The sequence below is a fragment of the Mobula hypostoma genome, chromosome 23 (genome assembly GCF_963921235.1).
Source record: "Mobula hypostoma chromosome 23, sMobHyp1.1, whole genome shotgun sequence".
Classification (NCBI taxonomy): Eukaryota; Metazoa; Chordata; class Chondrichthyes; order Myliobatiformes; family Myliobatidae; genus Mobula; species Mobula hypostoma.
In genome coordinates this window covers 21512244-21529026 of record NC_086119.1, presented here as the reverse complement: position 1 = coordinate 21529026, position 16783 = coordinate 21512244, and the positions used below count along the sequence as shown (strand labels likewise).

The 16783-nt window shown below is 39.4% G+C and overlaps 1 protein-coding gene across 4 annotated transcripts in view; it reads left to right on the top strand.

The window, feature by feature from the left end:
* The window catches only part of LOC134336806 (protein phosphatase Slingshot homolog 2-like), a 181971-nt gene that overhangs the window by 100883 nt on the left and 64305 nt on the right, over nucleotides 1–16783 (top strand). Inside the window, exon 1 of one of the 4 annotated variants that reach the window (XM_063031284.1) lies at nucleotides 11221–12086. The exons of 2 other annotated variants lie outside the window; for them this stretch is intronic. In XM_063031284.1, the coding sequence (XP_062887354.1) occupies nucleotides 11959–12086 (128 nt within the window). In that variant the 5' untranslated portion in view covers nucleotides 11221–11958. Of the gene's footprint in view, nucleotides 1–11220; nucleotides 12087–16783 lie in introns of those variants that run through there. One more of the 4 variants, XM_063031283.1, reaches the window with a different exon arrangement.

Sequence of the window (16783 nt, the reverse complement as noted above, 5' to 3'; positions counted from 1 at the left end):
CCCAAAGCACACTGCCTGAGCAACGATGGAGTGGCTTCCAATGAAGAAAATTGATGTCCTTGAGTGGCCCAGTCAGAGCCCTGCCCTTAACCCGATCAAACACGTCTGGCAAGATCTCAGGATTGCTGTCCACTGCTGCCAATTTGAGCAATTTTTCAAAGAGAAATGGGCAAATCTTGCTCCACTACATTGTGCAAAGCTGATAGAGACTTATCCAAAAAGAATGCTGGCTGTAATAGGTGCAAGACATGGTTCAACTAAGTACTGAGTAAAGGGGGATGAATACTTTTGAACTGCTGACATTTCAGGTTTTGAATTTTTAGTTTTTCATACTTTACAATTTTCCCTGTATTTTGGGCTCTACTGTGGAGAAAAAGGAGCATGTAATTCACGAATAAAAGTTCTCAGTTGAATTGATCAAAATCCCTGCTTGTAATACTCATTTATGTGAACAAAGGGTTGGGGGCTGAATACAAGGTACTATATACTGTAGACCAGTATTTCTGAACCTTTTTGCCCTGGAGGAACCCTTGAAACAATTTTCAGGTCTCAGGGAACCCCTGCGTAAAAATTATTGTATTTACAGCTCACGGTATGTTAGCATGATCAGTAAGTTATAGATATGATAATCCAAAAATAATTGTCAATGCTTTTTAGGAGAGAATGAATTTTTAGCCATCCTTTATTGAAAAAAAAACAGGTAGTTAAGCTTAGCTTACCTTTCTTGAAATTAATCTCTTTCTTTCCCTTTTAAAACTTTTAAAAACTCATAAGACAAACATAATAAATTTCTGTTAAATAACTGGCTTAAGCTAAAATGGGATTTACATTTTCTAAAAGTAGGCTTGGTAGATTGAATTTAAATAAAGGTTGTAAATTGATTTTAATTAATGCTATTTACAACATGAAAATTTATTGACAATGTTGAATTAAGTTACTAAAAACCGTAAGCCAAAGCAATATGAATAAAAATATAGCCTAAGCACAATTTTATACAAGCCTTTGGGAAAAACATTCTCTGACTAGGTGACATGTTCAGGCTCAAATATAGGCCTAGCATGTGAAACCTGTGCTTGTTTTTTGCTGCACAAGTACTCAATTCTGGATCAAACTTGAGGAGATGCTTACACGGATTTCACCTTCAACTGAAATGAGATGATTTCTATCCTTGCTCTTGATGCTTATTAGAGAAAAATGGCAGGATACTCTTCTTTCACAGAAATCCAGAACTTGTGCAGGAGCAGGTCAGTAAATCTCATCTGGAGTGCATGATCAGACTGCAGCTCACAAAGTTCTTCCTCTTCTCTCAAAGTCAAGTTCTCAGGCTGAATAGAAGATTCAGAGGAAGAATATCTCACCCATTCAAACACTTATGTTGAAAGGGAGGAAAAATACTGTTCAATTTTGTTCTGCAGTTCTTTCAGGTGATTTTCAATAAGACTCAATCCTTTCTTGCTCTCAAGCCCAAGCAGCAGTGGAAACAGTTCAAGATTTCCTTATGCAACATGATTTTTCCAAAGATTCAGTTTCCTTTTTAAATCCAAGAATCTTGTTACTTGAAATCAGAACATTTTCTTCAGGGCCTTCAGAGACTTATTCAACTGGTTCATATGATGAGAAATGTCTGCTAAGTAGGCTAGTTTCTGTAGCCGTTCTTCATTTTCAAAGCACTCAGCAAAATCTGGCCTACTATGTTCTTGAAAGTACTCCTGCAATTCACCTTTCAGCTCAATCACCCTGTTGAGAACTCTTCCTTTGCTAAGCCATCAGTTTTCTGTATGTAGCAGGAGATTGGTGTGCTCTTTGTCCTAATTTTCACAGTTTTTTAAACATTCTCAAGTGAACTGATCTTTGTAATAAAGTTGACCATTTTTGTAGCATCATCATCACCTTTTTCATTTCATTGCCAAGGGTTTTTGACATTAGCACCTCTATGTGAAGAAAGCAGTGTGTTGTGACAACATAAGGATTTTCTTTTTTCTACAAGAGAGACAAAACCTCTCATGGAGCCAACCATTAATGGGACACCATCAGTATAGATGCCAAAACAGTTCCACAAGGCAGACCTTTTGTTTCTAGATATGAAGACAAAACATTAACTATATCATGGCCTTTGCTTGTTTCGGGCAGCTCTTTGCAACAGAAAAAGATTTCTGGAATTTCACAATCATTTACAAATCATACAAATGCTACAGCATGACATTCATTGGTCAAGTCTGTTGACTCATCAATCTGGATAGAGAAGCTATTGTTTTTCAGTTTATCACACAAAACCTCTTCAGTATCATGTGACATGTCATCAATACGTTGACTTATCATACTGTTTGAGAATGAAACCATTTCAATTTCTTGTACTGCATCTTGTCCTAGTATTTTACCCGCTATAATTTTACATGCTGGCATTATTAGGTTCTCACCAACTGTGTAACTTTTCCTTTCCTGGGTATTAAGTTCTCCTACTAAGTAACTTACTTCCTGAGTCCTTTTACTGACTGACTTTATTAACAAAAGCTTTACACTATTTGTTTTGGGATTCCAATAGCCATTTAAAATAATCAGCACTTTTAAGTGTCTTATGGCTGTAATTTGTAGTTAAGTGTATTTTTAATGCTACGTTTGTAAGTTGTTTGCCACAGACTTGGCACAATGGAACAGGACAGCTTGGATCACCTGTCTAGGTAAAACCCATTGATAAGTAGCTTTCATTGTGAAGACAGACTTTTTTATGTCAGTTGTTGCACTCGTGCAGTGAAATGACTCAGAAGATTATAATTCATTGATAAGTAGCTTTTATTGTAAAGGTGGACCTTTTTGTGTCTGTTGTTGCAGTAATGCAGTGAAATGGCTCAGCTGGTTGTAATTCTTTATCATTAAGCATATCAGAATTGTCCGTAGACCTAAGGCCTAGAAACCTCCTCTTCCATCTTACATCTCTTCTTCAAAAGTTGCCACATTGGGCCATCTTTGGAAATGAAAATTTCCCTCCAATTTTCTACTACACTGTTAGAGTTTGTTTGCTCCCATAAGTCAGTTGGCAGCACGCAAGGGGAACTTGGAGGAGGTAATTCAGGAGGGAGAGGCTGATGTCACAGCCCAAGTTGGGCAAGTCCATTCAAGGCTCAGAAAATGCACTTCACGCTCCTTATCAGCCAGCCATCCTTGCTTCCGTGCAATACAGCGCCCACCAATTATCAGTGGCTTCCCCTATCTCGCGTCAAAAACTGTGAATGGACTCAACCAAATAAACACTGTCCTACTATGCACTACCATACTGGGCTGAGATTGCTATTAGGGCTGCTCAGACACTACCCACCACTGTGAGTGCTAGCATAAAAAAAGTTCAAAAAGTGGTTTATTTTTAAAATCATGACCTGTCACGAAATCCTTGGGTTACCTGGCACCCTGGATGAGGAACCTTGCTGTAGACCATGATTAATTTAATTCAATCTATAGTATATTCTATGTTAGCTGGTCAGTTAGCATTTAGAGAAAGTAAATAAACCAACATTTTAGGATTTATATTTCCAATAAACAGGAGTTTCCAGCATTATCTGTTTTTTCCTTTTGGTAACTCCAAGTGGTTGTTTTCAAATTCACAAATGTACAGTCAATTTGTAATTGGAGTAATGGCCAACACCACATTTAACCTGACCTTAGATTGTCGCTATAAATTTGCTGAGTTGTATACTTCTCAAATTCATCTCCTCAGTTACTTTTACATCAAATAACAGTAATTGACTCTGGTGAAAAATAAAGAAATAGCAAAGTGGTCACTGGACAAGAAGCGAAGAGGAGCTTGCATGCAACTCTGAAAAATCTAATGGAATGCTTGGAGAACCAGGAGTAATTGTGCTCTGGTTTAGCAATTTAATTTCGAAGCTAGTTTGAAATTCACTATTTCTCTGCAGTTTTTAAGCAGTTACTTTTTTGGAAAAGGTACCAAGGTAGTTTTGGTTCTGAGATGGCCTTATTGAGATGTTATTCAATGAATATAAATTGATGGATATACCAAATGGTGGATATTCTATGATTCAAATATGACATTTTATCAGCATGTCTTTAGAATTATGTGTTTAAACAAAAGAAAAAATGCCTTTTGGGGACAAATCTGTTATTTCAGAAGACAGTTAATCACCTGTTGTTCATGCAGGTAGTATCTGATCTCAGTGCTTATTTAGGACCCCAACAGATGGTAAAAACCATGGGGAAACCACCTGCTTACACTGGTTCATTTATTGCAACAATAATTGAATGAGTTAAGTTTAATCTTGCAGCAGTCACTTCTCATACACGTAAATTCAGATCTCTGAAATGTGTCTAATTGTACTGATCAGTAAGAATTTCACTAAACCAACTAAATTTCAATAATGCATTTATTTTCACTTTTGGAATTTTATTTTCTTTCCTTAGGAAGTGGTTATGTTTTTTTTCCAGTTCAGCTGGTATGCATATTCTTTCCTGCAAAGGATAGTGGAAAATGAACAAGGCCAATGAACTTGGCTGATTTATCTCCAGTTAAGAGCACTGAGATCCTGCACTAGCCAAAGTAGTATTTACATCAATTGACCATAAAATATCTCTTTGGATAGCTTTGACACAGATTAACACTAATAATTCTCCTGAATGGTATATTGTTTCCCTGAACATTACTGAGTAAAGTATTAGAAATCCATGAAATAAATTGACATTGAATCAAATCTATGGATTAATTTCCATAAAATTGTTATTTATTAGGCCAGGATCTTTATTTTTCCCTTTCCTGCCTTCAAACCAACAGCTAGTGTATGAATTATGAGTTTTTAAAAGAAGGTTTTATGATAGGATATGCTGTTAATTTGCTACACCCAGTTCTCACTGGCTGCAGTTTACAGTTCCAAACTTGTGGTGCAAATTCCCTTAGTTAGAAGTTTTTTTCTCTCTTTTAAGCAAAACAATTAGTGGTTTCAGAGTGAAGATGATAGGTGGTCAGGTCGGTGAAGTAGGGACAAGTTTCTGAATTATAAGTCTTTTCTTTAGAAATTTGTAGATTTGTAGATATATATTATTTGAGTTGTAAGGTGGTCATTTTCTGGCATCATCCTAAAGTTAATGTGCAAGGTGCTATCATACTGTTGAATGGCAGCCCATTATATTTAATTCACTTGTACATCTCTTTAAATTGAGACAGCAAAAATATGACCAGAGGAAGAAGAAACAGGAGCAGACCATTTGGCCTGTCATCCTTGTTCCACTTAATCAAAAGATTGTGGCTGTTTTTTTTAAATTTTTGTTTACTTTGTCTATTTTTCTGCACAAATCCTATATCCCTTGATTCCCTTAATATTTAAAAATCTACTGATCTCTCTGTGTTAAATACACTCAGTAGTTGAGCCTTAAGTCTTGAGTAATCCAAAGAATCCAAAGATTCACCAGCCTCTGGATGAAAAATAAATTAATTTCATCTTCTCAATTCACCAATTAATAGTGAAAATATGGGACTTCACCACAGAAAGTGACTGGGGTCAATGCTTTAAATGCATATAAGACCAGGTTGGACAAGCATATAATGAAAAAGGGAAAAGAACATTATGCTTCTTTCAAATAAGAGAAAATCTGCAGATACTGGAAATCCAAGCAATACACACATAACGCTGGTGGAACTCAACAGGCTAGGCAGCATCTATGGTAGGGAGGAGGGGAGTACAGTCAACGTTTCGGGCCGAGACCCTTCGGCAGGACTGGAAAAAAAAGATGAGTAGATTTAAAAGGTGAGGGAAGAGAGAGAGAAACACAAGGTGATAGGTGAAACTGGGAGGGGAATAGGTTAAGTAAATAGCTGGGAAGTTGATTGGCGAAAGAGATATAGGGCTGGAGAAGGGGGAGTTTGACAGGCGAGGATAGAGGGTCATGCAAGAAAGAAAAGGGGAGAGGCGATGGGCAGGCAAGGAGATAAGGTGAAAGAGGGAAAAGGGGATGGGACTGGTGAAGGAGAGGGTGAGGGGTTGGGGGGGGGGGGGCGCAGAACCGGAAGTCTGAAAAATCAATGTTTATGCCATCAGGTTGGAGGCTACCCAGATGGAATATAAAGTGTTGCTCCTTCGACCTGAGTGTGGCCTCATCGCGACAGTAGTGAAGGTCATGGATTTACATAGTGGAACATGTGCTACACTTGCCCCTATACCTCCTCCCTCACTACCACTCAGGACCCCAAAAAGTCCTTCCAGGTGAGGTGACACTTTACCTGTGAGTCTGTTGGGGTCATATACTGTGTCCAGTGTAGCCTCTTGTACATCAGTGAGACTTGACATAGATTGGGAGACTGTTTCGCTGAGCATCTATGCTCCATCTGCCAGAAGAAGCAGGATCTCCCAGTGGCCACCCATTTTAATTCCATTTTCCATTCCTATTCTGATATGTCAATCCTTGGCCTCACCTACTGTTGCAATGAGGCCACACTCAGGTTGGAGGAACAATACATTATATTCCGTCTGGGTACCTTCCAGCCTGATGGCATGAACATTGAGTTCTCAAACTTCTGGTAATGCCGCCCCCGCCCCTACCCCCACCCTCACCCTCTCCTTCACCAGTCCCCACCCCTTTGGCCTCTTTCACCTTTTCTCCTTGCTTGCCTATCGCCTCCCTCTGGTGCTCCTCCCCCCTTTTTCTTTCTTCCATGGCCTTCTATCCTCGGCTATCAGACTCCCCCTTCTCCAGCGCTGTATCTCCTTCACCAGTCAACTTCTCAGTTAACACACATCAAAGTTGCTGGTGAACGCAGCGGGCCAAGCAGCATCTGTAGGAAGAGGTGCAGTCGATGTTTCAGGCCGAGACCCTTCGTCAGGACTAACTGAAGGAATAATGAGTAAGGGATTTGAAAGTTGGAGGGGGAGGGGGAGATCCAAAATGATAGGAGAAGACAGGAGGGGGAGGGATAGAGCCAAGAGCTGGACAGGTGATAGGCAAAAGGGGATACGAGAGGATCATGGGACAGGAGGTCCGGGAAGAAAGACAAGGAGGGGGGGGACCCAGAGGATGGGCAAGAGGTATATTCAGAGGGACAGAGGGAGAAAAAGGAGAGTGAGAGAAAGAATGTGTGCATAAAAATGAGTAACTGATGGGGTACGAGGGGGAGGTGGGGCCTTAGCGGAAGTTAGAGAAGTCGATGTTCATGCCATCGGTTGGAGGCTACCCAGACGGAATATAAGGTGTTGTTCCTCCAACCTGAGTGTGGCTTCATCTTTACAGTAGAGGAGGCTGTGGATAGACCTGTCAGAATGGGAATGGGATGTGGAATTAAAATGTGTGGCCACTGGGAGATCCTGCTTTCTCTGGTGGACAGAGCGTAGATGTTCAGCAAAGCGGTCTCCCAGTCTGCGTCGGGTCTCGCCAATATATAAAAGGCCACATCGGGAGCACCGGACGCAGTATATCACCCCAGTCAACTCACAGGTGAAGTGTTGCCTCACCTGGAAGGACTGTTTGGGGCCCTGAATGGTGGTAAGGGAGGTGCTACACATGCCCTTACATTTCCTCCCTTACACTCAGGTTGGAGGAACAACACCTTATATTCCGTCTGGGTAGCCTCCAACCTGATGGCATGAACATCGACTTCTCTAACTTTCGCTAAGGCCCCACCTCCCCCTCGTACCCCATCTGTTACTCATTTTTATGCACACATTCTTTCTCTCACTCTCTTTTTTCTCCCTCTGTCCCTCTGAATATACCTCTTGCCCATCCTCTGGGTCCCCCCCCCTTGTCTTTCTTCCCGGACCTCCTGTCCCATGATCCTCTCGTATCCCCTTTTGCCTATCACCTGTGCAGCTCTTAGCTCTATCCCTCCCCCTCCTGTCTTCTCCTATCATTTTGGATCTCCCCCTCCCCCTCCAACTTTCAAATCCCTTACTCACTCTTCCTTCAGTTAGTCCTGACGAAGGGTCTCGGCCTGAAACGTCGACTGCACCTCTTCCTACAGATGCTGCTTGGCCTGCTGCGTTCACCAGCAACTTTGATGTGTGTTGCTTGAATTTCCAGCATCTGCAGAATTCCTGTTGTTTGCGTCAACTTCTCAGTTATTTACTTCATCTCCCCCTCCCAGTTTTACCTATCACCTTGTGTTTCTCCCTCTCCTCCCCTACCTTTTAAATCTACTCCTCATCTTTTTTTTTCTCCAGTCCTGATGAAAGGTCTCGGCCTGAAACGTGGACTGTACTTTTTTCCATAGATGCTCTGTGGCCTGTAGAGTGCCTCCAGCATTTTCTGTGTGATGCTGCTTCTTTCCACCTATTTGTTTATTTGTGCAGGGGCTTTCTGTTCAGTCTTAAAAGCAATATTTGGAACAAACTCTAAATAACTTTTAAAACTGATGTTGAACTTATTTATGGACTTGAAAATAGAAAGCATTTTTCAGTGAGTACTTCATGGTTGTATACTACTTTAAGTTGACTAAAAGCGTAATCGTGGTCAACCTATCATTTAATTTTTGTCTAGTTTCTCTGCTAAGGACACACTGGTCTTGTTTATTGTTTCACATTTCTAGGAAAAATGTGAATAGTGGATGAGATAACCGAAAAATTCCTTTTGAAAGCTTTTTTAGAAGATGTGATACAGAGATGGTTGTATGGAGGCATTGAAGATAGATTCATTAGTGGTCGATGAATGAAGATGAGAATGGATCAGACCCAAGAAACTGGACCTGGTGCAAAGTTGTAGTTTATCAGCCACCTGTCTTTCTCGCTCCTGTCTGCCTCCGTGTCACAATCTGAAATTCTGCCAACAATATTTGTGTCATTGGCAAATTTATAGGTGGTGTTTGAGCTGTTCCTAACCATACAGTCACAGTGTAGAGAGAGTAGGGCAGTGGGCTAAGCACACATTCTTGATTGTCATTGAGGAGGAGATTTTATTTCTGATCCACTGTGGTCTCCTGGTCAGAAAGTCAAGGATCCAGTTGCAGAGGGAGCTACAGCTTCCCAGGTTTTAGAGCTTTTTGGTTGCAACTGAGGGTATGGTTGGATGCTGAGCTGTAATCAAAAAACAGCAGCCTGAGGTAGTTACTGCTTTTGACCAGAAGGTCCAAGGCCAAGTGGAGGGCCAGTGAGATTGCAACCACTGCAGACCTGTTGTGGCAATAAGCAAATTGCAGCAAGTCCCGGTCCTTGCTAGCCAGGAGTTGATTCTGTACGTCACATGACCAACCTCTGAAAGCACTTCCATCACAGTAGATGTGAATGCAACTAGGTGATTGTCACTGAGGCAACTTGCCCTGCACTTCTTGGGCACTGGCATAAATGTCAGCGTTTTGAAGCAGGTGGGAACATCTGCAGCAGTGGGAGTAGACTTTGTGGCTGATCTGATGTTGGATCTTAACTCCAATTTGCTGCCTGATCTCAAAAACCCTCATTTCTCCTTTACTCCAGAAATCTATCTCAGCACAATGATACAAAAGCGAGAATTCTCTGCTCTGATTCATGGCAGCCATAAAAAAAAATTCACATCCTATTCTTAAAAATGTAACCTTTCATCTTGAGAAAGTATCCCTAATTCTCATTCTAGATTTTCCCCATCAGGGCAAAGATCTTCACAGCATCTACTCTGCAAAGTCTTTCCAAAATTCTTTTCTATTTGAATAAAATCATTAATATCAACTTAGTTATTTCAGGAACTCTTGATTTTATACTATCTTAAGTACCTCCAACACGTTAATTTATCAGCAGTTGTTGATCTTCTGTAATCTTCAGCTGTGCAAGCTGAATGTCATAAACATGAAATTCTATATTTTGTGTGTTTTGCAAGAGCACTGGAGTTCTTGATCTTGCCACACCCTTTGTCTGCAAGCATGCTGTGACTTATCTTTTTCCTGTCAGGATGTGACATCATTAATCCTACATGAGATTATTTTATGGTGAACTTTGTGTTCATATACTACTTTGCCAAAATCTGTTGACCAATGAGTATAATATAAAACATCACATCATACTATGTAGTTTAAATGGATATCAAAGTACAGAATAAAAATAAAATGTGTTGGAAACATTCATTAGGTCAGATAGTACATTTGGAAAGAAAAATGGTTAACACACCATTTCTGAGATTTCAGTCGAACTGGAGTAGGGGAAAATGAGAGTGGGGGAAGGATGGATGTTTGGAATAAAAGGTATACCTTTGAATGAGTGAGACCAAATGGATTACTGTGTCAGTTAAAGCACAAAATGCCTGTTTGTCAGTGTTGTGTCTTGTGAATGGTTGTTGGACACACAGAGTAAAGCAAGATTTCATGATTGAGACCAGAAGACTATTGCAGTCAGTAGACAGATGGAAAATGAGGTGCTGTAAACCCGCATTGGTCCTCATTATAACATTGCAGAAGGCCCCCAACAGATAGGTCAGAATGAAAGTGGAATAAAGAATTCAGATGGCAGACAACTGATAGTTTGGGCCACTACTGTGGACTGCACTTGGGTGCTGCAAAGTGATTGTCTACTTTTACTTCCGTTTTGTCTACTTAATCTTAACATTTTTTTTTGTTCTGGTTTGTTCTCTCTCTCTCTCTCTCTCTCTCTGTGTGTCTCTCTCTCTCTGTGTCTCTCTCTCTCTCTGTCTCTCTCTCTCTCTGTGTCTCTCTCTCTCTCTCTGTCTCTCTCTCTCTGTGTCTCTCTCTCTCTCTCTCTCTGTGTCTCTCTCATACTCACACTTCTGTGTATTTTATGGCATCTGCAGTGTTTTGTTTGATATTCGTGATTAGAATTTATTTTAATACACCACCTCGTTAGAAACTCACCAGGTCCAACCATGAGCTTCAGTAAGTGCTATGGCAAAAAAACACAGACTATAAATTAACTATTAACTCAAGTCTTCATTCTTGTTTATCAGCCACAGAAGCCTTGCTCATCACACTTCTAGGAAAGTCAATTTTTTTAAAAAAGTGTCAACATCTTGCAAAATGATAAGTGAAATTCAGTACTATGCCAAAGGTTAGTTTCACATCTATATTCTTTGTAAGGAAAGGCATATTACCAATCATAGCTGAGTTATTAAATAAGTGTAGAAAAATAGACACAAGTTAAAGAGATAATGTTTATCTATTGTTAGGTAGTCCAACACATGCGGTCAGATAAGCAGTAAGCAAAAAAAAAATGCTGTTTTTAAAGCGTTGTTCACTCAAAGCAAATTATTTAATGGGTTAATTAATGCTTACGTATTGCAGGTATCCTGGTTCCAAGTTAGTTGTGTAAAAACGCTTTCGATAGGGTGTGCAAACAAAATATTAAGCAAGTACTTGCTGAGGAAAATAGATCTTATCCAAGATGTTAGTTATTAAGGAATATTTTTAGAAAATACTCGGAAATAGTCGGAGTTTGATTGAGCCGGTGCGATTTAATGGGATTGTGGCACTCTGGTTTGGCAGTTTCATAACCCCTTGGGCGTACCCCCGGCCCTGTGGAGGAAGTGCGCTGTTGTTCGGAAGCAGCTGACCAGGAAACCAGAGCTGATAAGTTGTCAGTTCAGCGTGGGCTTTGCACAGGGAGGACGGGGATGGTAGTGCTTAGGCAACCTAACTTCAAATCTCTAGTTTTATAATTGGAAGTTGTTTCAGCCTAATCTCTCGAAAGCTGCAGAGACAAAGCGTGAATCTCCGTTTAAATTCTGAATTGGGTGTGTTCCCCTTATTATAAACTGTATCGCGAAGGATTGTATAGGTTGACTCGGCAAGTGCTCGTTCTGTGCCTGCGGATACCGGGTCCCGACTTCTCGCTGTATTCTGTGCGGCTTGGTCTCTGACTCTATCCCCACGATGCGAACAGCTTTACTTGGTTAGCCTGCTGGATGCAATTTATCTGTTAACTCCTTCGAACGACTTGACCTCCAAACCTACCATAAGTAGTAATCTCTCGTCTGAATTTTACGTGGTATATGCGCTCATTTTAGCGGGTGGATTTCGAAATTGATTGCAGCTAGTTTTAATTGTATATACACGTCCAGATGACTCTGGACACTATCTTGAGTGAAGGGAAAGCGGAGACTGGGAACTGGTGTTCTTGCTATGGCGTGAAGATGACCCCCTACTTCTCTGAAAATGCGGTTATTTCACAGAATGAAATCAACTTTCTGTAAGTATAGATGGGTTGCCTCTCTGATTTGATATTCCTAAGCAACATTTCCAGCAGCATACGAAGTGTAAATTAGTTGTACTTAAGAACTGTTACTTGCAAAACGCACTTGTACTTCTGTATTGGGTTATTTACAGCGCTGAACTTTATATTTGACCCCTCTGTTACACATCTGCTGGCTAGGTTTTATTCCGGGTGTGCAATAATCTTTGCCTTCATATCGATTGGATTTCATTTAAATATGAAATATTGATATATCCATTGTAACGTGAGAATTCCAAAATGCTACTTCTCAGTACAAGTCGCTCTGTTTGAGTTGAACTTTCATTATTGGCATGAACCCCACTTGACCTGATCAATAAAGCCCAGTTCTTGAGTGTAGGAATATTTCTAGAAAAGGGTAAGATCACTCCCCACCCCTGTCAGCTCTGTAATTAATCTTGTACAGCCAAGCTACAGTGAATTTATGTATTCAGGATATAATTGTTTGTCTCCTCAAATTGAAGTAAATGATTTGTGTGAAAGTGTTGGTAATTATAATGGCCAGTTAATTAATTTGGATGTATTGCCTATTGTCCAAATGGCTATGTATTGGCAACGGTATGGTCCTAACCGTAATGAAAGATCTAAATGGCCATTTTTTTTGGTGCTCTTGAGTCAGGACATTTATAATAGCACCCTACTACTGATTAGATTTTCTCATTCTTTGATTAGGAAGGTTTTACTTCTATCATAATTGATTTGAAATTAAAGTTCTTTTATTTGTTTTGTTTGCAATCCAGGCATTGGGTTTTGATCAGTAGTAACAACCTTGAGATAGAATCAAGTGGTCATGGCTTCAAAAAAACCTCAAAAGTGTAATCTAGCTTGAATACTTTGCATATGTTTTAGGGATTATTCAAGGCAACATTCTCTGCAACTAATGGAAGAAAGCTTGGTTGTTGTTCTCTTTTCCTAAGCAGTATTTTTTCCTTAGCATTAAGTCATTGTCGCTATCATCTTTCTGGGATCCAGCTATATGCAAGCTACACCAGTGTTGAGAATCTCTTGAGATCTTGAAAGACACTTTGTAAACGCGTTTTGTTTTTGTTCATTAGTGTCCTCTCAGTAACCTAGATTTACATAGAAGCATTTGATATCTATTTATGTCACCAGCATCTGATATCCATATTTTGCACAGCTAGCTACCACCACCAGAGTGAGTTTGGATAGTGTAATTAAACGTGAGCTGAAAACATACTGTAATTCTTGACACATGCTGAAGCATGGTTTTTCCTTGTGCAGATTTTGCATTGTCCCTTCTATGTATTCTGTGGTATTTTATTATTATTCTGTCAGTATATACTTATGATTATTGTACTGCAGAAATGTCCAGGTATGGCTTCAGTCTCATTCTTCTTGCTGTGAGTCTCACATTACTGATCTTTATTACATGATTTTGACACAGGTTTGTAACTTCCAACAATTTAATTCTTTTATTCCTTCAATTTTTGGCGATAATCCTTTCACTTTCTTTTTGTCAGTACGCAACTGGTCTTAGGTTTCCACTGGGCCAGGAGATGGCTGGAATGCAAGAAGTTGGCCTTCTCTATCCAGCAATATGAGAAGTGCATGCACTTGGGAGAAAGTTGCTGGTGCAAGTTATGAGTTTACAGATCTTAATGTTGAAGAGTTCTTTTATTGACATTGCCTGTTCAGATATACATAAAGAACATCATGCCTCTGAACTTAGATCTTCAGTTTAACATCAAGAAAAACTGAACCTGAAATCATGCTATTCTCCCTTCAGATTGATTAAGAGCAAGGGAATGAATTCTTGTATAACATACTTACATTTGTTTAAAGGATGACCACTTTCCAACATACTGACACATGAATGTTTCTATAATGGTGAAGTTTTAGTATTTTTATTGCATTTGGAACTAATGTTAGTCCATCTGTGATTGAAGTTATTAGAGCATGTTTTTATCTGTTTGCCCTACTTGAGTACTAATGGGCGTTTTGACTTGTGGGCTATATCAGTGCAGATTTTATCTGCACTTCTTTCTTTGCTTTGCCAGTGTATTTTGCTTGTAGTGTTCATGTTGCTGATATTTAAAAGAAGTCTGCACTAATCTAGTGTTCTGAATGTGATGTAACATTATTAACTGACATGTTGGGTCTTGAACATTAAATAATGCACCTACTGTTGAATGGAACTGATCATGTTCCTGTTGCGTCTCAGAGTTTTATATTCCAAAAGTGATCCATTGATTGTAGCCTTTGGTGAGGTTTGGTATAAAGTTGGTGGCCAATTTCTTAAAAGTGCATGATCCTATTAACATCAAATGAAGGAAGGGTGAGGTTCTTTAACATGTTTCTTCAAGAATAACATGGGCATGGTAATCCAAAAACACATAAAATAATATAATAGGTATAAATTTAAGTAGATATTTTATCAAAAAAATGAAAATTGCAGTTATTTTGTCTGCCCCCTGCTTCTGTCCAGGGATTGAGTACACAATTAGTCTTGGATCTTAAATGCTTCCTCTTCAGCCAGACTGATATCAATAAAGACCAATGATGAGAAAGTGAATTGATGTCTTTTTCGTAAATCAACATCTATAGTACTTTGGTTAGATTACAGCTGGAGTATTGTGTGACATGCTGGTTGTCATACCATAGGACATGTATAATGGCATTGAAAGTGCAGAGCAGCTTTATCAAGATATTGCTTCGGATGGAATATTTCAATTGCAAAGTGATTGGATAGGCTGAATTTGTTCTACTCAGGGTGGAGGACGCTGAGGGGAACCTGATAGAAATACACTAACTTGAAGGGCAAAGGTACTTTTCTCTGTAACAGACACATATAGAAGCAGAGGGCATAGCTTTAAAGTGAAGGGAATCTGAGGAATTTTAAGTCTTTCATGCAGAGGGTGATTGTAATTTGGAGCACACTGCCTGAGGAGGTAGTGGAGGCAGGTATTCTCATACCATATTAAAAACTATCTAATTTGCGTATTTGAATAGCTAAATCTATGGCCTGAGTACTGGTAAATGGGATTAGTATAGATCAGGACTCGAAGCTTGCAGTGGTGTAGTGAGCTAAAGACCTTTTTCAGTGTTCTATGGCCCTAACTCCATGAACCTTGATATCTCACCCTTTAGTTCGCTGAAAAAGAATAATTATTTTCATTTATTTTATTAAAGAATAACACAGTGAAAATCTGTTAGACAAAATCTTACAATTGGAATGGTACAAACACAGGGCATGCTGCATTGAAAACTGCATTTCTGGATACCAGCGCTTCACAGATGGTAGCATTGTGAGGAAGCTGCTGCCATCTTGTAGCAACTTCAAAGATTGAAAGACCTTGGTCCCTCTTCATTTGGCATTTGCAGTATTCTTTACAGTGGTTCAGAAACAGCAGTGGCTCCCAAAGTGCAGGGATTTGTTTTTACAGCAGATTCAGGGTAAACTTGGCTTTGCTCTTGTTTGATAATTAATTTTTAAATTGCACACTTCCAGCTGCCAGTTAATGGACATGGAATCTGTACATTAGATTACCCAAGGAATAAGTGGTGCTGCTGCATTGCAAATCCATTCTAAAATCTGTTTGCCACTTTGGAGCATGTCAGAATCTCCAGAGATGGTAGTATTGACTTAATAATCCAGCTGTAGAGATGCTTCAGTGCTTGAGGTGCAGAAAATTGAGGACAATCTGCTGTTTAAGAAAACGTGCTTGATTGGTTTGAGTTTCACGTTTGAATGTTGTTTCTGCAGGATGATAGCTATGCCTTAAGTATTGTACGACTGGTGTACGCAGTACCTCTGGGCTAGTTTTAATGATTAATCTGGCAATGGAAAACATGCAGTGCAGTCACCATTTGTTTTCTACTGTTTTTTTCCCCTTTGGTGAGGTGGTTTTGCATTTGTTGGTACATGATTTGAAAACATTGGATGACTGAAAATGAAATGCCGAGTTGTTAACTGTATATTACACAACTTTTAGATGTTGTTGGAATTGCTCAGGTGGCATGATTGATTCTATAGCAAAATCAGATTGGACAGCCATGGTCCCATAATTACTTGACCCTCACACTTATGAAGGTTTTCGTGTCTGTATGAATCAGTGTAAATAAATCAAATTCATTGCACAGTTTGGTTTATACAGCCTGGTTCTGAATTGACAAGATTCTTTAATCATCCACAAATGATTCTAATATTTGTTTTATTTTCTTGAATAGCTGTTTTCTCAAGGATTGAGACTTAACAAATTAAAGTAGCAAGACGACTTTCCCCAACCTTTATTTTTCTTCATTTTAGGCAATATCCGTAATAAATGTGTTATGATGCTTCCTTGGCTACTACTATGGAGAATGCTCCATTTCTGTTATTTTTTTCATTTTTAATTCAGGTTTTTTTCCCCCCAATCTTGAGGTATTGTTCATGAACTATGACAGTTCCGGAAAGATAAATTTTGCCATATAACCCTTGAAGCTGTTGATTGCCAGTGGTTTATTTCGTGGAAACATCTGTATTAATTCATAATTTAAAAAAGTATACTTTTAAAACTATACTTTTCTAGTTCATCGTGTGGAAAGATGAACTAGAAAAACTCATACTCTCTGGAAAGATTGAGGGGAGTAAACCTAGAGGAAGACCTCGGCTTATGTACATCAAAAGCATAGCCAGGTGGCTACGCATCAAGGAA